This window comes from Postia placenta (assembly GCF_002117355.1).
Source record: "Postia placenta MAD-698-R-SB12 unplaced genomic scaffold POSPLAscaffold_3, whole genome shotgun sequence".
Lineage (NCBI taxonomy): Eukaryota > Fungi > Basidiomycota > Agaricomycetes > Polyporales > Adustoporiaceae > Rhodonia > Rhodonia placenta.
In genome coordinates this window covers 2,056,336-2,080,300 of record NW_020169834.1, presented here as the reverse complement: position 1 = coordinate 2,080,300, position 23,965 = coordinate 2,056,336, and the positions used below count along the sequence as shown (strand labels likewise).

General features: G+C 54.2%; 9 protein-coding genes across 9 annotated transcripts; 6 read left to right on the top strand and 3 right to left on the bottom strand.

Moving 5' to 3' along the window:
- Positions 1-426: 426 nt before the first annotated feature.
- POSPLADRAFT_1044689 (hypothetical protein) lies at positions 427-3,819 on the top strand (the record flags this gene model as incomplete). Its single annotated transcript, XM_024478589.1, has 7 exons — positions 427-549; positions 1,385-1,454; positions 1,880-2,047; positions 2,643-2,927; positions 2,990-3,343; positions 3,396-3,539; positions 3,593-3,819. 7 exons carry the CDS (start codon positions 427-429, stop codon positions 3,817-3,819), a joined length of 1,371 nt encoding a protein of 456 aa, XP_024342087.1.
- Positions 3,820-4,081: 262 nt separating this feature from the next.
- Positions 4,082-4,909, top strand: POSPLADRAFT_1073441 (hypothetical protein). Its single transcript, XM_024482607.1, has 6 exons — positions 4,082-4,120; positions 4,177-4,197; positions 4,250-4,418; positions 4,474-4,578; positions 4,630-4,752; positions 4,804-4,909. The coding sequence occupies exons 2-6, from the start codon at positions 4,186-4,188 to the stop codon at positions 4,824-4,826; spliced, it is 432 nt and encodes a 143-aa protein (XP_024342086.1). The 5' UTR covers positions 4,082-4,120; positions 4,177-4,185; the 3' UTR covers positions 4,827-4,909.
- A 73-nt stretch (positions 4,910-4,982) lies between these two features.
- Positions 4,983-6,505, bottom strand: POSPLADRAFT_1044687 (hypothetical protein; the record flags this gene model as incomplete). The annotated part of the gene is made up of 2 exons (XM_024478588.1): positions 4,983-5,138; positions 5,201-6,505. The coding sequence occupies 2 exons, from the start codon at positions 6,503-6,505 to the stop codon at positions 4,983-4,985; spliced, it is 1,461 nt and encodes a 486-aa protein (XP_024342085.1).
- Positions 6,506-6,683: 178 nt separating this feature from the next.
- On the top strand, positions 6,684-11,206 carry POSPLADRAFT_1054050 (hypothetical protein; the record flags this gene model as incomplete). Its single annotated transcript, XM_024480481.1, has 21 exons — positions 6,684-6,813; positions 6,873-6,970; positions 7,025-7,279; positions 7,344-7,756; positions 7,814-7,985; positions 8,041-8,143; positions 8,197-8,353; positions 8,406-8,472; positions 8,529-8,619; positions 8,682-8,791; positions 8,849-8,940; positions 8,994-9,216; positions 9,273-9,535; positions 9,586-9,680; positions 9,736-9,930; positions 9,986-10,161; positions 10,215-10,296; positions 10,349-10,512; positions 10,565-10,705; positions 10,759-10,826; positions 10,882-11,206. The coding sequence occupies 21 exons, from the start codon at positions 6,684-6,686 to the stop codon at positions 11,204-11,206; spliced, it is 3,420 nt and encodes a 1,139-aa protein (XP_024342084.1).
- A 35-nt stretch (positions 11,207-11,241) lies between these two features.
- On the bottom strand, positions 11,242-11,813 carry POSPLADRAFT_1044685 (hypothetical protein; the record flags this gene model as incomplete). The annotated part of the gene is made up of 2 exons (XM_024478587.1): positions 11,242-11,505; positions 11,565-11,813. The coding sequence occupies 2 exons, from the start codon at positions 11,811-11,813 to the stop codon at positions 11,242-11,244; spliced, it is 513 nt and encodes a 170-aa protein (XP_024342083.1).
- Positions 11,814-11,982: 169 nt separating this feature from the next.
- Positions 11,983-12,988, bottom strand: POSPLADRAFT_1032096 (hypothetical protein; the record flags this gene model as incomplete). Its single annotated transcript, XM_024476826.1, has 3 exons — positions 11,983-12,471; positions 12,543-12,789; positions 12,840-12,988. The coding sequence occupies 3 exons, from the start codon at positions 12,986-12,988 to the stop codon at positions 11,983-11,985; spliced, it is 885 nt and encodes a 294-aa protein (XP_024342082.1).
- Positions 12,989-13,139: 151 nt separating this feature from the next.
- Positions 13,140-15,665, top strand: POSPLADRAFT_1065175 (hypothetical protein). The gene is made up of 10 exons (XM_024481912.1): positions 13,140-13,456; positions 13,512-13,677; positions 13,741-13,758; positions 13,812-13,907; positions 13,959-13,985; positions 14,038-14,138; positions 14,201-14,209; positions 14,263-14,766; positions 14,824-14,967; positions 15,022-15,665. Exons 1-10 carry the CDS (start codon positions 13,440-13,442, stop codon positions 15,308-15,310), a joined length of 1,371 nt encoding a protein of 456 aa, XP_024342081.1. The 5' UTR covers positions 13,140-13,439; the 3' UTR covers positions 15,311-15,665.
- A 1,072-nt stretch (positions 15,666-16,737) lies between these two features.
- POSPLADRAFT_1114203 (hypothetical protein) lies at positions 16,738-17,098 on the top strand (the record flags this gene model as incomplete). The annotated part of the gene is made up of 2 exons (XM_024483430.1): positions 16,738-16,911; positions 16,973-17,098. Coding segments are annotated over 2 exons (300 nt in total), but the record flags the coding sequence as incomplete, so codon positions are not given.
- A 3,031-nt stretch (positions 17,099-20,129) lies between these two features.
- On the top strand, positions 20,130-20,552 carry POSPLADRAFT_1134436 (hypothetical protein; the record flags this gene model as incomplete). Its single annotated transcript, XM_024484476.1, has 2 exons — positions 20,130-20,261; positions 20,298-20,552. Coding segments are annotated over 2 exons (387 nt in total), but the record flags the coding sequence as incomplete, so codon positions are not given.
- Positions 20,553-23,965: the final 3,413 nt, after the last annotated feature.

Here is a 23,965-nt window from a genome sequence, read left to right as displayed (position 1 = left end):
CGCAGACCCCTCACGAAGCTAACAAGGCATACGGAGAAGGTAATAAGAAAACGAAGAGCATAAGTCAAGTGCTGGAAAAGTATAAGCAACGCAGCACATATATATTAAGCGGAATGGCTTCGGAATCTGGAAATGACCAAAGATTATACCGAGCAGATAAAGGGTTCATCGAGGCAATATACGAGCGTATGGCTGAGTGTAGATGAGATGGGACAGCAGGTTGATATCGAGTTGCAGTTGGATCGGTGGGAGAGGCGTAACGACATGTGAAGAGCTTGAGGAATGAGCAAGTAAAGCGCAGTTGATGTGGATTGCTATGTTTGTTGCGTGTTTCGAGTGCAATGCGGCGAGGTCAATAGTAGGTCGAGAGGTCAAGTTGCGTCGGACGAGTCAATTAATAAGGCGAGTCAATGTCGGGGCGCCGCCATGCATCGTCAAGCCCAAGTGGGAAAGATGGGTGAAGACCGTGGAACTGGACTTCATCTGGGAGGAACAGTTCCCGAGGCGGAGGAGTCCGTGGGCTCGACGGGATTCGGTCCGGAGGTAAAAGTGAGTATACTGGCAACTCGTGAAAAGCCGGTGCAATAAACAAATCGCGTTCGCGCTCAATGGATGGCGCTGATAGAGGGCTTGAGTGGAGGGAATGCTTGCGCCGGCGGATAGGTCCGATGGATGGGGACTGTGGCTGAGAGAGCTCCTCGGTCAAGAGCGACAAGTCCGCCGTGTCGAATACAGAGACATCTTCTGGTGAGGCTTCCAATTGTTGGATCCATGGAAGTCTGTCGAAGAAGGCGGGACCACTTAGTGGGGAAATGGGGCAGTCTGCTCGCAAGCAGTGGCGTCGACGCGGTGAACGAACGGGATTAAACGTGGGGCCTCTACGTTTCTTGGCAGGGCTACATGGGTTAGATGACTTGGAGACCCGGCGGGACGTGAGTCGGGACATAGTAGAAGAGGCTTAGTGAACACGTACGTGGGAAGCGTTCGCGCGTGGATCGAAAAGATCAATAGGCGACATGAGCCTAGCTGGGTTGTGTCGCGTCCGCCTGTGCGGGTGCGAGCTGACATTGACGCGCTGAGGGCGGTATGAGGCTGCTTGTGAGGGGACAGTCGGCAAGGCGGTGCTTACCGCTGATCCGTCCTGAGCAGTGTAGGGGGAGGGAGGAACAGGTCTAGAGGAAGATGGACGGCGCGAAGAGCGGGCGGCGCGAGGCCTGGGGGATACAATGGCAGCCATGACAGACCGTCGAGTGACTGCGGGACGCGTTGGTGGTGGTTGCTACAGCGGATGGACGCGATGTTGGGGCAATAATGATACACAAACAGAGAGACCGGGTAGAGGCTTTATGAGAGAAATCAGAGGGAACGATAGGTCATTGTCCAGCGGGGACGCTGGAGGCCGGAGGGTGAACAATGGGGAAGCGGTCAGGAATGCGGACGAGGGCAGATCGAGCGTGCGTCCCTAAAGAGGTGCCGAGATGGCGGAGTCCGTTCGCTCGGGGCTGATGTCCCCAATCAGTGCAACTGTAATTTAGCCGCGCGGGTGAAGATGGCGGCGCGTTGACCGCGTTGACTCGGAGCACAACGACTGCAGGGGCTGCGACAATTGTGGTGGGGGCGAAAAGAATAAGGTCGCTGGGGGAGCGGAGGCGAGATAATAAGGCGGTGGGCTGGAGACGGCTGGAGCGTCGCGACGCGAAAAAAATCCAATTCACGGCTACGCGTCCCAGGGTGACACTGACACGCGCTGTGTCACACAGCCCGTCACACCTCCCCTGCCATACCAGGCCTGATCGGGGGACGAGTTCGCCCCCGCCGCCCGCCACGCCTGTCAGCTGGCTGCGACGGTTGTTGCCCCGATTTACTCTTGTCCGTACAGATCCAGCAGACTTGACTCACCGACTGAAACACAGCGTGCTATTGTTGGTCGCTACCAGCAGCGCCCACCCGGGTAATTGTCAGCGTGGAGGCTGCTTCGTCATGCGCCAACTCGCGCCCGCGGTCACGAACATGGTGTACTCACTACGCAGACCAGAGTACCCCAAACGTACGTATGGATCCTCCGTGGAGCGGTCTCGATATACTTGGAGAAATCACGGAAGCAAACAAGGTTCAGGGCACACAGCGTCCAACGCAAATAATCTGCCGCCCACTTGTCACTGTTGGATAAGAGCCCCGGCCAACCGCGGTGATGCATCTGCGCAGTTTGCCATTCGACTCTCCTGCCACTCTGTTCGGCAGCATTCTGTGTGTCCCTAGCAGCTTATGAGAATCCTTATATCAGTCTGAGAGACCCAGTCCACTGGAAACGTCGCTGCCTACCTTGTGTGGCCACACGATAGCCTCCTGTCGTGAGTACATTCCCAGGTGGCACAGGAATGTCAGAGACGCGCACATCATGTACCAGGTGGCCAGTTTTGAGTCGAGACGGAATTATATCACGCAGCAAACTGAGGCTGATGTCATCGCGCACCTGATTGTCTTGTAGGGCGGCTGCTGACGAGAACTTGTCAACCTTCAGAGGCTTGCACAGCCCGATCGTGATTAAACGGTAAGCTCTTCTTGTTGGCGCGAATCGGGCGCAGTAGCGATGACCAAGTTCCTGCGTTGACCAGTTGCAACGTTATACCACATTTCTGCAGCTACACGCGAATCGGTCCGGCATAGTATGCTCCTTGCGAATGTCCGCACCATTCCCCGTACACACCTTGTCGCCGCAGGACAGCGGCGCAGCGTCTTGACTCCGCCAGTCCACCGATGCATTTCCTTCGTATCTCCCGCACACGTCGCTGTCCTCGATGAATGGATCCGCGCTGAGAAGAGACTCACGCTCGCCGACGCGCTTCACGCCGAGCATTTGTCTGATCTCTATGTCACCCTGCCGACGCGCGACGGGTCCCTCAGATCGCCCGAGCAACCCAAAGAAGGTGCACTCTCAGGGGCCGCTGCATATAGATTGTAGAAGGCTGATCGAGCACTGCGAGTCTAGGTACACCCCTGGGCTATGGCCACCATTTAGTATTCTTCCATCCACGGAACCCCGAGCATGCGCTACGTCCGGATGGGACAGACCAGGACTTCTGTCCGCCAGAGCCATGGACGCGACGCATGTGGGCGGGCGGCCGCATGGAATGGAAGGGGCCCCTTCTGGTTGGTCAAAATGCCACCGCGACGTCCACAATTAGTTCTGTGGCTAAGAAGGGCTTCGAGAAAGGCAACCCGATGGTATTCGTACAACAAAATATCACGTACCGCGCAGAAGGTAACGCGGCCGTCGCGATCGAGGAGGAAAGATCGCATGTGTATCTCGCCGCTCCAGGGAATCGCCGGACGACCAAGACGGGTATGTACGCTGGATGTCCAGGATCTGACGCAGATTTCAACCAGCCGTGTAGTCCCAGATCTGCCTGTCAAAGCGGATCTATACTTGCGGTACCTGCCTAGCGCCACAACGCTCTTCCGATTTTCTGCATTGACTTTCAACGGTCACTATATCCACCTCGATAGAGAGTACGCACAGACATCCGAGGGATATCCCGGTAGGCAAAATGCTTGCGCGGTGATTGATCACTCATCAGCCACCGATTCCCAGAGAGGCTCGTGCACGGGCCACTGACGGCTCTAATGCTACTTGAAGCGTACGCGATGCAGTGGCCATCTGTGGCAATCAAATCCTTCACTTACCGCGCCATAAATCCGCTGATTGTCAACAAGCCTATTTCGATATATGGAGCAGAGCAGGGCAACGCAATGATGTACGTGTGGGCAGAGGATACTGAGACGAAGGTCGTCGGCATGGTGGGAACAATCACTACATAGAGACTTGCCGATGTCGTAGCATACCAATGAGTAAGCTCGGTTGTTGAAGTAGAAGTGCGATCTTGGGTCTGCATTGGTTGCTTGGATCCGCCACTACCGCGAAGTTGTTGGACCTTAGGGGTGGCAGTTGTCGCGTCGCGATCACGTGCTGACGCGTCTGTGGCCGGGGGCTTGTTTAACGCGTCACCACGTGATGTCCGTGTACTCTGTTTAAAAGCAGTCGACGCGATGTCGTCGTCGCTTCACTCTCTCTTCCTGCTCCCACCACTACTGCCTGCCCGCCTTATTTCTACTTTCAAAGGTGAGCTGACCCTCATAAGAATTGTCTATACAACAACGGCTGAAGTAGAGTCGTAGAACACTACAATGGCACCTAAGGTAGGCATAGTGGTTGCCACATTCCATACGATAAGAAATAACATGCCTTTAGCCCGCCTCCACTGCTTCTAAAGCCCCTGCCTCTACCGCTGCGAAGGCACCAGCGAAGACTGAGGGTGTAAAAGCTGCCAAGAAGACATCCTCCAAGCCTGCTGTTGAGGGTGAGAAGAAGAAGCGCCGAAAGGCGCGCAAGGAGACTTACAGCTCTTATATCTACAAGGGTACGTTGGTATCACATTGAAAACTTATGAGGTCATTGATATATGGCCGATGTAGTGCTCAAGCAGGTGCACCCTGACACTGGTATCTCAAACAAGGCGATGGCCATCCTCAACTCGTTCGTGAACGATATCTTCGAGCGTATCGCAACGGAGGCGTCCAGTGAGTCTTATATAGATACTCATGGATTGATGATTCTGACACTCGGGACAGAGCTTGCGTCGTACTCAAAGAAGTCTACGATCTCATCTCGAGAAATTCAAACGTCCGTCCGCCTCATCCTGCCCGGTGAGCTAGCAAAGCACGCCATCTCAGAGGGCACGAAGTCTGTCACGAGTGAGTCAACTTTCACAATGACAACGTCTCACTATCTTACTCTGGGCGTAGAATTCTCGTCATCGCAGAAGTAGATCATGTTTTCTATGTGTACATTTAGTCCATGTCTGTACTATTACAGTGGTTTTAATATGATTAGCGTACGGTATCCGGAGTACAATGTATGTGGATGCTGGTCTAGCATTGCTAAAATCCTGCTCGAAATGAGTGGTGCACTCGGTTGGGTCAAGCTAGCAGGTGCACTCACCATATTTGTTCCCGGCCTCCTTCCTGTTCCGCCTTCCTTGGGCAATCCTCTCTTCGAGTGCCTCACGATTTTGGTATGCTTCGGTGAGAAGGGTCGAAAGTTGGTGTCTTGTCTTCGCTCGTCCACCCAAGGCAGCCCCCTAAACGTGGAACGATACATTAACGAACAACGCAATCAGTTGGTGAGTCACGGATGCCGCACCTTGATGTTCATCTTAGGCGCAGCCGCCTCTGTGTCACCCGTCGTGAGTGCCTTCCGCTCTTCGTGCTCCTGAATCTCTCTCTTCGCCTTCTCCATCTCTTGCAGAGCGTTAAACTCTCGTGCGCCTTCCGTCTCTACCGCTTCAAAGCCTTTGATGCCCTTCTCCAACGCACGAACGTGATCGTCGTATTCTTTCTTCCACTTGTTGTAGAAGGACCGGTAGTACTCCGGTTCATATGCGGCCCATTGACCAGACGGAAGGAGATAATACCCGGGGTATAGGTCTTGAGGTGTAGGCTCAGGTGGGACGAAGTCATCAACCTTCGGCGCGGATGAAACGCCAGGGAATAGAGGAAGAGATGGCGCTGACGACGATGCAACAGATGGAGCTGTCAGTACAGCGGCAGAGGGTTTTGCTGGTGTAGTAGACGATATCGTCGAGGTAGAAGAGCCTGTCGGGTTGTCAAACACAAAGTGCAGGATAGAAAGAGTGAGGTACATACTCAGCGAGAAGAAGTCGACGGCAGGTGCTGGAGTGATTGTAGGTGCGGCTTTCGGACGCTCTGCCTTCTCTTCAAGAGATATATTGGATCTACCCTTCACCAGAGATGGAGGTAGAAATGGGAGAGAGGCCCTTGTATCGGACTTGATGCCGTCTGTGGACTGAGTAACCCCCGTGTCGTCTGGGTTATCAACCGAGTCTTCAGCATCTTCCACCGTCACAGCCCGTGTATTACGACTGAACCCGGTGTTGAACACTAGTCCGGGCCCACGTCCAGAACCAAGGACTCTTTCCTGGGTAGCTGGAACCACAGCCTTGTTCTTGGGCGCCGGCAGCATAGACAGAAGCACAGACGAGCGAGCCCCAGGTTCGATGCGTGGTTTCTTGGTGGGTCGTTCATCGCTATCGAGAGTCGTGTCGCCGTCAATAGGTGGGAGCTCCGGAAGCCCAATGGTTATCTTCTTCGGTCGTTTGCTCTTCAGGGGTGGTAAGGACAGACCAGCTGACGATTTAGCAGAAGACGAGGACGTATTCGAAGGTGGTGGAAGGGCGATCGTCGACTTGTTGGCCGGTGCAGATAGGTCAGATGCCAGCAAGGGCTTTTCCGAGGACGCAGACGGCGCAGGCAGTGTCTCGACATCGCTGTCGTTGTCGCTGCCGTAGTTCTCAATCCCAAGCATGATGGTACGCACTGAGGCAATGTTTGACCGTGTTTGCCAGACAAGACGCGCACGAGACGCGTTCGCGTCCTCGACGCGCTCTTCAGCCTCACCTCCGCCAATTCTTTCCTCCGCGTTGCCCATGGCGTCCTTCTCCCCTGCGCCGTCGACGCGTACACATGGCCTGCGTTATTCACCCCATGCACAGTCTCCACCAGCACGAAGGCGCTCAAGGCCTGCTTCTCGACTCGCCACACCGGTCGCATCTCGGCATCAGGAAAGGCTACCCTCCGTGAAAGATGACAGGTCCCAGGTTTCTGGGATGGACGTTGATGAAGACATGATGCACGAGCACACGAAGGACGAGAACCTCTTTGCTAAATCTTCTGAGCTCACTGCGGCTTTCTATTCTCACCTCCCAGTTGAGGTGAAGCAAATCTTGAAGAATGCAGGTGCGCCATTTAACGGAACACGTTCAAGGTCGTATAACTTCACGACTGGTTTTCTCTAGACTTCTATAGCCAAGGATTCACGGGAGAGGTCGACACGCTGACTGACTATGCAGTCGTCGCGTCTCGCGAGACGTGCTTTGTATGGCAGTACTCTCAGGTAGGCTGTTCAGCTTGGCGCGGTTTGGGTCGTCCTCTTTATTCTCTCTGTCAGGCCCTGACTGGGATCCCAACGTGTTATATTTTTCAATGCCCACGGAGTAACTGGGGCGACAACTTGTCGACGCCATTCCATGCTCTCGTTCCACATGGACAGACAAGGGAGCCAGGACTCATTGTGATATCTACTGGTGGTGTGATCCGTTATTGGGACAGTCTCGGAATAGGCCTTGCTGGTGGAGACAACTTCTCTGTCACTGAACTCAATCTCGAGAGCGAAGAACAGGTGACAACATTGACCAGGGCAGACGTATGTCAAAATCATCCTTAAGATGCTCTCCAGCTCTGCTAATCATAACTGCAACGCTACACAGCCACACACGTACATAGCCTCAACTTCAGCAGGTCGTTTATTCCGTCTGTCGCTGACTGTGAGTGGGGGCCGCCACCATCTCGTATTTCGCACCTTTGGCCAAAATCAGTCATCGGGCTCTCTTACACGACTTCTGTCGTTCTTGTCGTCTCCTACCAGTCTCCTACCAGAGACAGGCAACATCACTGCTGTTGCGCTTGCGAATGAGACAGAGGATGTGATGGAGAGGTTCTTGTGGATCATCTCAGATACACGGCTACAAAAGTGGAGCATGTCTGTCGAGGGCTGGGAACAGTTACGCTTTGAGCAGGAGGTGGCTGAGCAGGTACAAGATGCCATACGGAAAGCATTCCCCTCTGCGCCCTCCGATGACGCAGACCTCGACCTAGAATTGTTGGACTTGAAGATCGAGAGGTAAGCATGACTATGCTCTTAGATAGAGTAACGGTAACCGAGCGTTTTTACCTGAAGTAATACCCGTGACCATGGCAAATTACTTCTCCTGATCTCCTACGCAGCTCAAGAAGAGGAATCAGCTATGGACCCCAATGTCCCTCCTCGAAGAATTCATGCCCTTGTCCGCCTTTCCTGCGGGCAGCCCGCTCCAGTAGTGACAAGCGTACAGAGTGTACCATATCAGAGTGTAGGTCTGAACTTTCCCAAACACAGGACCATTTTAACCGAGAGTTATACTCCAGACATTACTGACGGGTGCCCCGATGCATCCTCGAATGAACATGATCCTGGACGGCGAGCTAGTAGCTGTTCAATTTGGAGATGCCGTGACCCTCTGCGCTCGAGGTACCTGAAGTGTACTGTGATAGACGAAACAAGCAACTGACCTTGTCATGCAGATAATGACTACATGGACCGCTTCGAGCTTAAATCTACAGAGGACCGCACGCTCGGAGTCGGAGTTGTACCTGGTGATAGCGAGGTGCTTCTACTGACCGCCACAGTCTTGATGAAAGCACTCATTGATATGGATCAAGTCAAGAGATATAATCCCCAGTATAGAGTCCCATCTTTGTGAGTTAAGCCCCTGTTGATTCTTCTGCTCTAGGAGTGGTCGCGCCAATCTCATCAAGTCAATCATGACTCAAGCGATCCTATATGGCTCCTCTCCTGAGGTGTGTGGCGGGCACTTGTTTTCCTTATTTCCAGTTGCTCACTGGCCATTTCAAAGAACCCCTTACATTTCAGCTTTCCGCCCGACATCGACGAAGAAGCCCTAATGTCAGGGGCAGAGCAGCTCAGCCAAGCTGTTATGCAATCCGGTAACGATCTCCTCGATTTTATCTCTTCTAGCTTACTAACAAAGTGTTATCCCCTACTGCAGACTGGGAGCTGATCAAACCAAACCATGATCTTCATACACAGATGTCAAATCGGAAGGACCGACTGAGCTTCCTCATCAAATTCATCAACGATAACGGTGTTCTTGGGAAGGTATATTCACTCAGAGATATCAAGGACGGCTTTGCAGAACACTCAATTTTGTATTAGATGTCTCAACGAACTCGTCAACGATTGGCGACAGATGGAGAGAAATTGTACGCCGCACATCAGCTCTGGATGCAGCACAACAACTTTCTTGGGTAAGCGGAGGGGACACTTTGGGTAATCATGTCGGCCTCTAACCACGTTTCAGCGCGAGCCAATCCAACAGTGTACTATTATATGACGCAGTGTTAGCCTACATGGACGCAGTCGGGGAAGGTAATCATGACGACTTCGTTCGCGCATTCTTCAGAATGAAAGTCGAAGATCTTGGGGGTCTTCTGCCTTACGTGCTTGGCATTGTCAGGCAATCCTCCTACGAGCATAGCCTCTCTTTGCCCGACGACATATCACAAGCCAATTGGATCGTGGTTGTGAGCATTACTTTGAAGATCCTACGGGTTTAGTCTACTCACTCCGGTGGCGATAGACCATCCTCAAGTCAGCAATTAGCTATCGAGAATACAACATGGCGGTATATGGCATCACGTTACCTCTGCTCGATCCATGGTCAAGTCAGCCGTCGGTCGTCGAAGTCCTCTCAGAACTCTTTAGCCTGACTACAAAGCTGGTGGAGACCCCTGTGGCTGATCCAGAGATAGTGAAGGCAAGAGCCGTCCCCAAGGGTCAGCTGCCGGAACTGGCGACATGGATGTTCGCTTGCATACAGGAACGGTTGGACTGGTTAGATAGGTAGGTGGCTGTTATGCTTGCCAACAGCATATAGCTGATCATGAATGTAGCCCTGCCGCTGCTGCAGACTCTGCGTCCGAGCGAGAGCGCATTGATCTCGAAAACACGTTTGAACAGTCACGTCCTGAGATTCTGGAGGCCCTACGTGAGCCATTGACATCATCAACAAGCCTGTCACCCATACTCACTTGCGCCCGCAGGCAGGAACAAATTCGCCGACGAGGCTTTCCAGCTGGCGGAGAAATACCGCGACTTCCGCAGCCTTGCATCTCTTTGCCATAAGGACACTATCTATCCACCACAAGATAATCCGAACGCTGAGCGGATCCAGTCCTACATAGACAAGTTCAAGGAGGAGTTCACGACGGAGTTGTATCAGTGGTACATCGAACATGGTTAGTCAACCTCACGTCATAGAAGCTCATCCGACCCTCATCCGCACACTCATAGGGGAACTGCGGACAATGTTTGCTCAGCAGGACGACGAGTATCTGGATGATTATTTCTCTGAGCATCCAAATATGTCCGTCTCGTGGCTTCACGATCTGGGGAAGCGCCGCTACAGCCTTGTGTCGGAGGCTCTGCTCACAGAAGCGGGGCGCGCCACAGAGCTCGTCTCGAAGCACGTATGTGAGCTTCATCTCCTGAAGAGTGCATACTCTGAGATGCATGTTTATAGCTCGTCCTCAGCATCGGGAAGCTCGCTCAAATCGCTCAGCTACATGAGAACAATATCCCAATTGATCAGAGTGTGCTCGATGGTATGTCAGCTCTGGTCTGTGAGATCGGTAGGCCGACTGAGAATATGATTAGCGTTCCACGATGGGTTGGACTTCGTCAGCATTCACGAGACACTCATAGACGACCTCAAATCTGCCCTGGCCCCTCTTCGAGGAAAACAATCGCTGGAGAAGCAGGTCGAAACGATTGCAGAGACCAAAGCCTCGCGGCTGAGCAAGCGCAGAGCACTCCAACATGTCAGCAATCATTGCAACCTCTTTGCCAGTTTTGTCTTGACATCGCTCCTAGGTCTTCAAGTTGCTTGTGCGCCGGTTACTTCAAGGGAAAGCATTGGCGCCGGAAGACATTGCTGAAATTCTTAGTCTGAAGGATAACACCAACAGTCCGGAGAGTTACGCCACCGCCCTTGATATTCTTAATAGAGCCCAAGTAAGTGATGCATATGCGCGACGCAGCGCCTTGGTTGATCCCATGATTCAAAGAATATTCCGAACGCTCGAGTCAAGGCTGCCTACAGAAGCATCTGGAGACGCATCTATATCCACGACGAGTACGTACTCTTTGGATCTAAAGCTCAACTTATAATTCATGTTTGCATGTACCAGCTGGGACGTATTGCGCCAGACAGTCAACGTAACAGACGAGGAAGTAAACGCGAGGTTCAGGGGTTCGGCGCTGTACGTCGCGCTGCGGGCGACGATACGACCGAATGCCGGATTCGAAGGCTACATTATGGCGCCGTCCGAAGCCTTGGAGATTCCGCAGCACGCCGATATCGCCTTGCGGTATACAGGCATCTCGCCGGACGAGGCTGAGGACATAAGACGGGACTTGGAGGAGGAGAGCCAAGAGCTGGCAGAATTAAGGATGGACGAGACGTTCATGTGCATCCGGCAGCTAGTACAGGACGATCTCAGGCGCGGTGAATGAGTGTAAAATAGCGCACGGACTCTACATATAGCAGATCATTCATTTTTGCTCTCATGATTCGACGAGAATGGCCGCGAGATGCGTGTCATGAACCGCTCATATGCGAGCCGCCCGCCGAGGAAGATGCTCGCCCGGTTCCGTTTCCGCCACTCTGCACTGTAGCTCTGCTGGCGAGACGTCTCTTGAATAGCCCACCGTCTGTAGAAGCCGGAGAGTGCGAACTCGCGGTCCTCTACTGAACACGAGGCGGGCAGACTCTCGAGCACAGCGCGTTTAGCTGCCTCGAAGCGGGAATTGCTCTGCGCATTCGTAACAACTTAGCTCTGCCGTATTCTTGTATAAAAATGCATCAGCCTACGTTTGTCCAGAATGCGTGGTTGAACGCATCCAACTGTTGCCGCTGCATCTTCCACTGATACTCTCGCGTGTCTCCCCGGAACTCTCTTAAGGAGTAAGGGTGCGTGACATCCATGCGCACTTGTGGGACATCGTTGTCGTAGACGACAGGGCGGAGGTTGGAGATAGGATCAGGTGGCCCTACAAGGTGTGCACGTCGGGCGGAGGCATGGAACCAACGAATTTGACGACGAACAACTTGTCCGGCCATGGGCGTGCAGGACAAAGCAGAGGTAATCATGTGATTTGCAAGAAAGTAGAATATGCTACACTATCTAGGCGAAGTCCCATAGCAGTCGCAGCCACTACGATAGGATACAGGAATGTAGAGGGAAGACTAGCGTAGACTCGTCTGTCGGACAAGGCAGATAGCAATCTAATCAGTGTGTGTCTACTTTTGCCTCGGCCGTCTCCGCTGCATTCTCTGCGAAAGCGGGTGTGGGCTGTAGGAAACCAGCGGCGAGCCATGATCCTCCCAGGAGACTGAGGAGGACCCACACGCCCTTCTTTTCGTCACTGTCCAACGTCCGTGAGTGCGACGTTTCCCGCACGCTGGAGGTCTCCGTCTTCTCCGCGATATCAAAGAGAGCTTTGGCCCCGTTCGCGGCGTTGGGTAAATTCAATGACGTGGGCAAATTCAGATCCTCCGCGACATCTCTCCAGAAGCCCGAGGGACCTGTGTGGGACGCTGAAGACGAGAATAGGTCATCTGCTTCCGTGTTGGACAGGTTGTATGTGGGTCCACCGCCATGATGAGTGACTGAGCCAGCGACCGCGACCATCTTTGGCAGCTCTTCTTCCACGCTGGGTGACTTGGGTGCGGACTCGGCCTGAATTCGGGAAGAGTCCCAAAGGTCTGGAAGAAAAGGCTAGAATAGCCCAAGGAAGGTCAGTGATTGCTGTCCATGAGTGGTCACGCTAGAAGTACAAGAACACGTACAATCTGAATTGGCGACTCAGAGTCTGGCTGTGAAAAATCAGGCATTTTCACGTCTAAGAACTGTTTGGGGTACGTCTTCGGTAGCGGGGGCGGAGCTTCTGCGGACGGCACGCCAGGAACCTCGGTGGTCGAGGCATGACGCACTTGCTGGGCGGCCTGCGGCGAAACCGAGGAAGGGGCTGGGGCGAGCGACTTGGCCTTGTCGTCTGTCCGCAAGCGGGTGACGAGCGTGGCCTTGTTACCTCTACTGTGCACTATTTCAGAATGCGTTCCCGGGGCAAGTCACGTTGGACATACTGGGACAGGCCTCGTCGCTTCAGCTCCTCCTTGAGGTCGTTCAGTGGCTCGTTTTCCCATGCCTTGGTCAGCAGCACGGTCGAGACAAATCCGCGCGAGCGGAGTGTGGTTGCCGGTCGCAGCTGGGCACGAAGGGCGGTGCGCAACATTTTGGGAGAGAAAGGAAGAGGAACGCGACGTCAGTGCTGCAAACCCGCCGGAAATCCACGGCGCGCACGTGAGCTACGCGGGGCCAGCGCCTGTGCGGGGCAGATGAGATCCATCGCACAAATTCCCAGACGCGCTGCTTGTGCTGCATTTGCGCTGCATTGTGCTCGTCGTCGACGTCAACGGCGAGCAGGGCACAGGGGTCGCCCTCGCCGTACAGCCCCCGCGCAATCAGCCATCTGATATCGAGGATTATCACCCCAGTACCTGCGAGTCCTTCAGCTGCTGCTGTTTGTATCTGCCTCGTGTTCCCCCGCCTCGTGGATCTAACCACAAGTCCTTTTTCAAACTGAATGACTCTTCACTGACTTTCATCCTCTCCATATATCTCCTAATCTTCCGCTCACGTTCTCCCCTTCACTCTCATCCATTCCGCTTCCGCAGGCCGCGATCATGCTTCTATCGCCAGCGTACGTGCCTCCCCCTCTCCCGGATCCTCACCTGAACGCCCTCACGCGTTTCCAGGGCTTCAAACGCGAGTCTGCCATCCTCTCAGGGCTTCTGGGGCAGGTTCAAGACTCCCAAAAGCAACAAGGATGTCGAGCTTGCTCCTAACAGGCAGAACCCAATGGCTCTCGCAAGGCAGCGTCTGCTGACCCTCGCGTTTGGGGATATGGAAACAATCCGAATGGTCAGTACAGGCGCTTATATTAGCTACGAACCCGAGTTTTCTTGTACTTACATTGCGTTCTAGCTGCCGAATACATTTGTTGTACGTTCATCATCTAAACCCTCAAGGCCGTGGTGTCTGACAATCATTTGCAGGAGCTCGACGCCGTCGCAAGAGATTGGATCAAACCCCCACCAGATGTCATGTTCAGTCTGCGCGTACCGGTTGAGTATGCCTCTCTCCATGCAGCCGTGAGCTTTCATCGATCCCTTCCTTGGTTCCACTGCTGAAGTCAGCACTAGCGACTAGTAGCAGGGCCATACATATATGTGAGACTCAAGCTTGTCGCGCCACTCTCGTAATTAAATGGGTTATGTACAGTTGACGTCCGAGGACTCATATCAGATTGCTATCATGGGTGTGCAAGGCCTAAGGGTAGAGATCGTCAGTGATGGACCTCCGCCACCTGAGGATGAACCTCCGTGAGTCTCTCATCAATAGTCGCTACCAATGCACCTTCACTCAAACGCATATCTATCCGTAGCCCGCCTCCGTGAGTCATGAAATCAGGCAATGACGTCCCTCTTGTGCTGACAATCTCATAAGTCCCCCGCCCGTGCTTGAAATGCCAGCGACATTTGCTTTGGAACTGAGTCCTGGGCAACAAGTCGCCTTGGACACAATGGTGTCGTCAGACGAACTCGACATGGCACGCATGGACGACGGGACGACAGTCGACGGCTCCTTCTGGGGCAAGCTCGACATCGTGCACGACGGAGACGTTCACAAGATGGAGTTTACCGGAACGCGTCTCGTCAACAGCCCAGAGGTCACCCAGGACTTGGTAGTCGACTCCCGAGTTCTCACCAAGCTTGCAGTTGCAGCAAAGCCTGCTACGGCAAAGTGCCATCTCCATATCTATGCTCCGACCCAGCAGTATTGCGACTTGGTCTTGTCCTTCTCCCCACTCTGGAAACTGGGAATCACTTGGCCACCTTCCGAGCCGGTCGCCGAGAACAAGGTCAAATACTTCATGCGCGTGCACCCGGGAGGTGCTATAGAGCACTTCGAGAGTGAGGTGACCGCAACAGCGATCTATTACGAGGCGATGTGAGACCTTCTACAAGTCGTGTATGGCACAACTGTGACTGATTCCTGATGTTATAGACCTGAACCTGGGATGGTAGATCCGAACGAGTTCATTGCACCGCGAAACGGCTTTGCTATGTCCTTCAGAGACTTCATTCCTCATCTCATGCGCGTCCTTGACTCGCTTGGAATGTCACTCCAAGCCCGGACTAACTTCGTCAAGTATGTGCAACTCTCGTTATTGCAACTTAAAGCTTATCTCGCACGTTTAACCAGTCACAACATGTCTGCGTTTGCAGCACATCGCAACATCGCCTATCGCTTTATGTCACCAAGCAAGATCGCTGCAGCCATTGACATCTCCGTCACGGCAGAGAACTGCTTATTCACTCGTCTCTTCCTGATGTTCCGCGGAGTCTCCGACGACGATCTAGGTCTCTTCGCTGGCGCAGGCGAAAAAGAGGCTAATCAGGTCAACTGGCGCGAGATTATCGGCTGGTCCGAGCTATCCAAGGATACGAGCCAGTTCCGAGTACTGGAGACATCGGTGCTTGAGGTGACATAGGATGCAGTCCCTCGATATTCCATTGGTTCTGTGCATTGTCTATTCCTCTTCGCGTGCGAGTCTCATCGCTTAGGTCATATTCTGCCCTCCCTCTGTCCCCTCGTATCCGGTTCAGTCACCATTCTGTAACCTTATCATTCACATGTAATGCATCCCACTGTACTGCTCGCCCTGTACTGGTCGTATGCTCACACCTGCTGCGTCCTCAGGAGTTCTTTATAGCCCGTGCTCACGGACAGATCATCTGCTCTTCCTCCCTGCTGTCTTGCTATCGTAGTAGTGACGATGATCATGCCACGCCATCATGTAGCCATTCTTCCGCTGTTACTGTGTATATACTCCAGATCTGATCTCCTGTACTCGCGAGGGTCATCGTTACCCAATTGGAAGAGATGTGGTGTACTTCTAGTGGCTGTGCCTTGCATTGTCCAGAGCTACATACTATCAGATACGGGGTTTTGCAAAACCCATCAATTTTGCAGAACTGCGTGATCTCCACTGCGCACCATGGAAATTCTAATTTTGATTATTGTAGATGCTAGTAGGCACTTAGTATATGCTATGTGCAAGAGCGATTGAGAGGAAATGAAGGTGAAGTGAAATGACAGCCTGCAGACTGTTCTTAAGGTGTTCTGCAAACATGTGATGGGCGAGATCCAGAGCTACTCATTGCGTTTCTTACAGCGAGCGAAAAAACGATAGGCGCGACCACCCAAACTAACTGTTCTCTCCGGCCGATGATCCGAGATGCCGCAGCCACAGCAGCCACACAATGTAGCCGCCGACTTACGCAGATTGTCCCATCTGACATATTGTTCATCTTCAATTTCACTCATTCATACATATGTTCTGTAGACCTTATGATGCCCCTGCAACTCTAACGAGCTGTAGCCGCCATGTTCCATCAATACAAAATAAGGATGTCGTGCTAATGCGCGGTCACGGTCACTCCAAAACAAGCGAGATTCTCACGCCTCACCTTGAGCCGTTATGCAAGCCAAAGGTTCATCGCCCGTGTTTCCCGAACATCGTCGAACCTGCTGTAGCTGCCGGCCTGTAGACCTGCGGCTGCTGTGGCTGCGGCATCTTGGATCATCGGCCGGAGAGAACAGTTGTTGGAGGTGGTCGCGCCTATCGTTTTTTTGCCCGCTGTAACGATCAGACATCCGATCCGTTATATTACAGCTTTGTGTGTTCTGGTACACAAGCCCGATTCACCCAGCAAGACATGAGTGGTGGGCGATGGTTCTTTTGACTGAGCAAGCGTGACACTCACCACTGTCAGCGTGATATGTTCACACTCCACGCTCGATCATGGCACGATGCGGCAGCGCACTCTGCAGTCCTGCAACATCTGCCAAGCGGTGTTCAAATTTGCCGCTGTGACTCAGGCGTGATAGAATTTGCAGAACTACAGTGATGGGAAGCCTCAAACACGGCAACTCTCTACCACTGGACGTCCTTCGTGTATGGGCCCCTGTCGCGACTTAGGGTCGAGCGACAGGGGAAACACAGACTTTGAAGGATGCTGGGGGCGTTCGACTGGATCTTACCGAAGCGATGGTGAGCAAGGCTCAAACCTAAGGCTAGGGACAAGAAATGTATTAGTTAGTTAAGTAAGAAAGAGAATACATGATGGGCTTACTGACCTAGGGACAAGAGGTCGAAACTGAGGTCCCTAGGGCAGCAGAGGCCGGCTTATATACAGGGGAAGATAAGGGCAGGCTATGCGCGTTGGTCCGTGCGCAGCTGGTCCGTGCGCAGCATGCCGACGCGGCCCCGGGGGCCGGTGAGTCAGAGTGGCTGCGTCAGCGGAGCCCGGGCTGTGCCGTGCACTGCCGTCCTATCTCATCTGATCGTACAGTAGATAACGTCGTGTCCGTATCAGGCAGGTAGTACAGAGGTCGCGGGTTCGAGCCCGCGAAAAGGAAAAATTAAAAAACGGCTAGATGCCATACCAAGTCGTGACATTACCCCCCCTTCAACGGCGCATGACCTCATGCGAGGTGCCCTTGCCCATCTCCCACCCAGAGCGGCAGCGTGCTTCAGTCAGCGGGGAAGGCATTGGCCGAAAGTTGAGACCACCAAATACAGCAGCATTGAGACGACGAGGGGCATTCGGATTCTTCCGGTGGAAGTCGGCTATGAGGGCCGGCGCATTGGCAATGTTGCGCGCCGGTTCCCATGACGTATGCGAGTCATCATAACCCTTCCACTTGACGAGGTACTGCAGCTGACGCCGGAAGATCCTTGAATCTTTGATCCTCTCAACCTCGTACTCCTCGTCACCCTCGACCTCGATCGCAGGCGGCTCCTCCGGTTCCCGGCCCGGGATGTCGCTACGCGTGTACTTGCTAAGCAAGGAGACATGGAACACCGGGTGCACCGGCACCGACTTCGGCAGGACTAATTCGTAATCCAGGTCTCCGAGCTTTCGCCGCACGGCATATGGTCCGAGGCGCCTGGGACTGAGCTTCTTGCTCGGCTGTTTCAGCTTAAGGTTCCGAGCGTCAAGCCAGACCTTGTCCCCCGGCGCAAAGACCGGTGCCTCCTGCACGTGCTTATCGTAGTACACCTTCATACGCTCGGCTGACAGCTCGAGTGCGGAGCGCATATCGTCGCGAATCTCCTTCAGGATCTTAAGCCGATCAGCGGCCGCAGGCATCGCGGACATCGGATTGATCCGAACCTGGATCTCAGGATTGTACCCTTGATGCAGGAAGAATGGGGAGTGCCCGGTCACGGAGTGAACTCGGTTGTTCAATGCGAATTCCGCGAGCGGCAACTGCTTCGCCCAATCATCCTGCCTGTGGCTTGTGAAAGCACGCAGGTACTGCTCGATTTCCTGATTCCAGCGCTCAGTCTGGCCGTCTGTCTGAGGGTGGAATGCTGTAGACAGCGCCGGCTCGATCCCTAGTCCCTTGTACACGGCATGGAGATATTTCGAAGCAAACTGGGGACCTCGGTCTGATATGACCTTGGCCGGGGCCCCATGATGCTTGAACACATCGCGGATGTACAGGTCGGCCGCACCTTCTGCCGTCAGGGTCTCATGACAGGCCGAGAAGTGGACCTGCTTTGTGAAGCGGTCGGCGGTGACCAGGATCGAGTCGAACCCATCAGACTTCGGCAAGCCAACGATCATATCGGTCGTGATGATCTGCCACGGGCGCTCAGGGATCTCATTTGGCTTCAGCGGGCCCTGGGGTTTGGTGGGGAATGTCTTGGTACGGTTGCACACGTCACAGGTGCTGACATACTCATTGACAAATTTAGACATCCCAGGCCACCAATAGTTCCGCGATAAGAGCTCAAGGGTTTTGGCACGACCGCCATGACCGGCAATCGGCGAGTCGTGGTGGATCTTGACTATATCCCGCCGGAGCTCTGCGTTCTTTGGGACGTACACGCACCCACGGAACAACAGAAGCCCCTGCTCGGCATTCCACTCCTCAAAAGCCCTTTGTAGCCGGGGCGGCCCAAGGTCCTGCACCTTTTCAAGTGCCTTGGCCACCTCCCGATCCTTTTCCGAGCACTCTCTGATGCGCTTCAGAAGCGACTGATCAGCTATCACCGAAGCATGGCCACATCTGGCAGAGGTGATGCGGAAACGTTCTGGTTTGAGAACCACCTGATCGGTGTTATCATCCTCATCGCTGACCTGATGATCCGATCGTCGTGACAGGGCATCAGCCTTTCCATTCGATGTCCCGGCTTTGTGCATGATGCGGAAGTCAAAGCGAGCTAGGAACAGTGACCAGCGTGCTTGGCGACGTGTGAGATGCTGAGACGTGTGCCAGTACTCGAGGTTCTTATGATCGGTTATGATCTCGAACTGATTGGGTAACCCTTCGAGATAGTGGCGCCAATCGTCTAGTGCCTCAATGATCGCGAGCATCTCCTTGTCGTAGATCTCATAGTTACGCTGGGCTGGGTCCATAGCGTGAGATTGGTAGGCGATGGGGTGCCATTTGCCGTCGTCCTGCTTCTGCATCAATACACCGCCAGTGGCGTAGCCCGAGGCGTCGACTTCAATGCGCGTTTCCCGGTTAGGGTCGTACAGCGCCAAGACTGGAGTCGTCGCGAAGAGCCGTTTGAGCTCGTCGAAGGCATACTGCTCCTCTTCGCCCCAATGCCATGGGTCGTTCCCTGTGAGCCGGTCAAGTGGTCACGAGATCTTAGCGAAGTCCTTAATGAAGCGGCGGTAGAAGTTGGAGAACCCCCGGAACTTCTGAACATCTTTCTTGTTTTGGGGTACTGGCCACTTATTGATTCCTTTTAGTTTCGCGGGATCCATCGCCACCTCATCGCCACCAAACACATAGTGTCACGAGTTGGTACGGCGCCTAGCCGTTTTTTAATTTTTTCCTTTTCGCGGGCTCGAACCCGTGACCTCTGTACTACCTGCCTGATATGGACACGTCGTTATCTACTGTACGATTAGATTAGATAGGACGGCAGTGCACGGCACAGCTCGGGCTCCGCTGACACAGCCGCTCTGACTCACCGGCCCCCGGGGCCGCATCAGCATGCTGCGCACGGACCAGCTGCGCACGGACCAGCGCGCACAGCCTGCCCTTATCTTCCCCTGTATATAAGCCGGCCTCTGCTGCCCTAGGGACCTCAGTTTCGACCTCTTGTCCCTAGGTCAGTAAGCCCCAGTTGTATCCTTTACTTACCTTCACTAACTAATACATTTCTTGTCCCTAGCCTTAGGTTTGAGCCTCGCTCACCATCGCTTCGGTGAGAACCAGTCGGACGCCCCTTGCTTTTAGGTATTCCCCTGTCGCTTGACCTCAAGTCGCGACACATAGCCGACGTAGTCGACTTTGGGAACATCCCATTCACACTTCTCAGGCTTCAGGAACAGATCATTGTCCTGAAGGCGGCGCAGAACCTCGCGCGTGACCTTTTCATGCTCCTCCTTATTGGTGGAGAAGATGAGTATATCGTCCAGGTACACAAGGATCTTTCCGCCAACGATGAGATCATGGAAGATCTCGTTCATCATGGCCTGGAAGGTCGCAGGGGAGTTGGTGAGGCCGAAGAACATCACCAGGGGTTCGTACAGCCCCCGGTTAGTTACGAAGGTGGCCTTCCATTCGTCACCGGCTTTGATCCGGACATTGTTATAGCCCCACCTGACATCAAACTTCGTAAAGAGCGTGGCACCGTGGAGCTTATCCACCATCTCGGCGATCAGCGGCAAGGGGTAGCGATTTTTGACGGTGATCGCGTTTAACCGGCGGTAGTCTTGTACGGGTCGAAGCGTCCCTTCTTTCTTTTTGATGAAGAAGAAAGGGGACGAGATGGGTGATTTCGACTCCCGTATGTAGCCCTTCACTAACTGCTCCTTGAGGAACTTGTCAAGCTCCTCCTGCTCGTTGTTCGACAGGGGGTACACCTTCGAATGGAATGTCGAATAGCCGGGTACGAGTTCGATCACGTGATCATATGGCTTCCTTTCGGGTAACCATTCTGATGCTTCCTTGGAGAAGACATTCAGGAACTCGTGGTACTGTTTAGGTATCGACTCCTCGGCGGTCTTAACGACCTTCTTCTTGATTTCTTCCTCAGCGAACAGCTGGGAATACGTGTGCCCTGCTGCGATGAACAGCTGAGGGGCGCCGGGAAGCGTGATACCCTGCTCCCAGGCTTCAATCAAGTCGGCCTCATCCCATTCTACTTCCACCGAATCTTCTTCGGGTTCGAAGTCCGGGAGCACCTTGCTCCGGCAGGCACCTATAACCGACCGTTTGGACTTCGGCGAACGCCTGCGCGCCGTGGGCCTGACCCCCATATCGCGCGCAGTCACAGCTTGCTCCATTCGGCCAGTCCTTCTGGCACTGCACGTTTCAGGGCATCGTGACAATTTGAGGGAGCCCTTCTCCCAATCAATTTCAGGGTTGTGCTCGCGTAGCCAATCCAACCCGACGATCACATCTTCCGGACCGATGTCCGTGACCGTGAACACTGTCTTCTCGACGTGCTCTCCTATATGCATCTGTAGCACTGCTACCTCCGAGATGCTTCCGTCCTTGTTCAGGGTACCGTCAATATTGTATAGCGGGATTGGTTCCTTCAACTTCCGCATTTGCACCTTATTCTCGATAATGAATCGCTTGTTGATAAACTTCGTGGTGGCTCCGCTGTCCACCATAGCGATTATGTCCTTATGCCGTCTTTTTCCTTGAAGTCGTACTGGGATGTGAAAATGTTGGGACCCTTGGTCCAATTCGTACACCATTGCAGTCGACAATACATTATACTTGTTACATGATGATACTCGCGGCCCGACACGTGCGGCACAAAGCGCAGACCGGATCAAAAACCCTCCTCCTTCATCGCCCGATAGTGCTCGAGCTCCTCGCGCATCGACTTCACCTGTGCCATTAAGTCCGCCAGCTCCGATTGCTCGGACTTCGCTGAAGCGGCACTTATACTTGCCGAGGGTGTTGTCGTGACGGGGGTGCTTGTCGCAGCCTGGGTGGAGCCCGAGGCAACCGTAGCCCGCGCGTCAGCGCGTTTTGTGTAAGGCTTGTCCTTACAATTGGGGCACTCGAATCGTCGGTACCCTTGCTTCCCACAGCCGAAGCATGTGCCGGGGAAGTTGTCTTTTCCGACGGCCGCATTGATGCTGGCCGAAGCTGCGTGTGACTGGGGTGCACCACCACGTGCCCCACCGCGTCCTCGACCTTGGGCCGAGAAGAAGTTATTTAGTTCGGGCCGACGGGCCTGGCTGATGTCGAGAATCTGCTCGACCTCAGTGGCGCGCTTCTCAGCTGCTTGCCCGTGATGAAGGTCTCGAGCTCGATCTTTCGGTACACGCGGGAGGGGATGCCGCTCAGGTACTTGTCGCGTAGCTCCAGGTCCCCATACCCAGAGCAATCCGCCGGACCCTTGAACAGCACGGAAAACTCTGCAGCGGTGCGTTTCTCGCAGACCGATTTGTCCGCGCAGAGCTTTGCCAGCTCCACTTGTGCTGCTGCCGCATCGTCGAGATTTCCGAAGCGAGCCTTGAAGGCAGCGGTGAAGGCCGCTTCGTTCCTGAAGGGGGTCGTGACCCCTTGTACACCCATCTGCACCGACGTGAGTTGGGCAAAGTAGGGCGTGGCCCAGGCGCGGGCGTCGCCATCGAGCAGGCTCAGCGCAACTTGCACCTTGAGTTCGATGGTGGTCAACGACGTGTTGATCAACCAATAAATGCGTAGTTGCGACAGGAACCTGTCGCATTTGATGACGGTCTTGCCATCATAGCGGAGCGGTAGAAGGAGCTTCGAAGTCTCCTTATCAGGGGCGGCTGCAGGAGAGGACATTATCGGCGTTGGGGGGGACGGAGGACGCTGCGGGGGCGGAGGCGGCTGTGGTGGCCCTCCGCTGGTCGAACTTCGAGAGGAACGAGTGCTCGAGCGGCCTCTCAGCGGAGTCGGCGGTGAAGGCGCCGGAAAAAGTTTGGCGGGGGGGTCACGTATGTCAGGGACTGCTGATGCAGGGGCGAGCGCTGTCGGCGAGGTGGGCCGAGCAGAATCCGTGGACTCGGACTCCGAGACTCCTTCTTCACCCTCACCCTCCTCAGGCTCAGGCTCTAGCGCAGGGTCTGGAGGGAGATCTCCTCGTGTTTGACCTGGATTGGTGATGACAGTTTGAGGGAGGCGGGAGCTAGGGGAGACAGGGCGAGAGTGCCGCGAGGCGGATTGAGATGCAAGGGTGCTTCGAGGACCGAGCGGATGTTGCGCTCGTCGGATTGCCTTGTAACGAGGGTAATCTTTCTCGATCGATCGGGGTGTCCGATTTGGGCACGGCTGCTGCTCGCAATGGTAGAGGATAGTCTCAGGGCCGTCTGGGATGTAGACGTCGATGAGATCCTGAAAGTCGAATGCGTGGATCTGGCCTTGGCAGGCAGCCACGTTGGATGGGGGGAGGAAGGGGAGGTGCGCGTACTACGAAAGGCCGTGCTATACTAGCTTACACCTACGGCGCCCGAGATAACACTAAGGTTCGCAGTTCACGTGGGGCCCAGTACTGCTTTTGGCTAGTATGCAGCAGGAACCTAAGCCACGCGTCCGTGAGGACAAGTATCACCCACTGAAGTGCAGATACCGAAGAGTTCGTCCCTTAAGTGGTGGCGATGTATCATATGCTATCTACGTATTGTAGGGTACAGTAGGGGTGCGCACCACCCAACCTATAGGAAAGGAAAGTGAGTTTGTGGGGTTCCGAGGAACGCCGGCAGCTTTGTGGAGTTTCGACCTAATGTCGCGACTTGAGGTCTAGCGACAGGGGGAAAACCTAAAAAGAGCTGGGGGCGTTCGACTGATTCTCACCGAAGCGATGGTGAGCAATGCTCAAACCTAAGGCTAGGGACAAGAAAATGTATTGGTTAGTAATGTAAGAAAGGATACAACTGAAGGCTTACTGACCTAGGGACAAGAGGTCGAAACTGAGGTCCCTAGGGCAGCAGAGGCCGGCTTATATACATGGGGAGATAAGGGCAGGCTGTGCGCGTTGGTCCGTGCGCAGCTGGTCCGTGCACAGCATGCTGATGCGGCCCCGGGGGCCAGTGAGTCAGAGCGGCTGTGTCAGCGGAGCCCGAGCTGTGCCGTGTGCTGCCGCCTCATCTAATCTAATCGTACAGTAGATAACGACTTGTCCGTT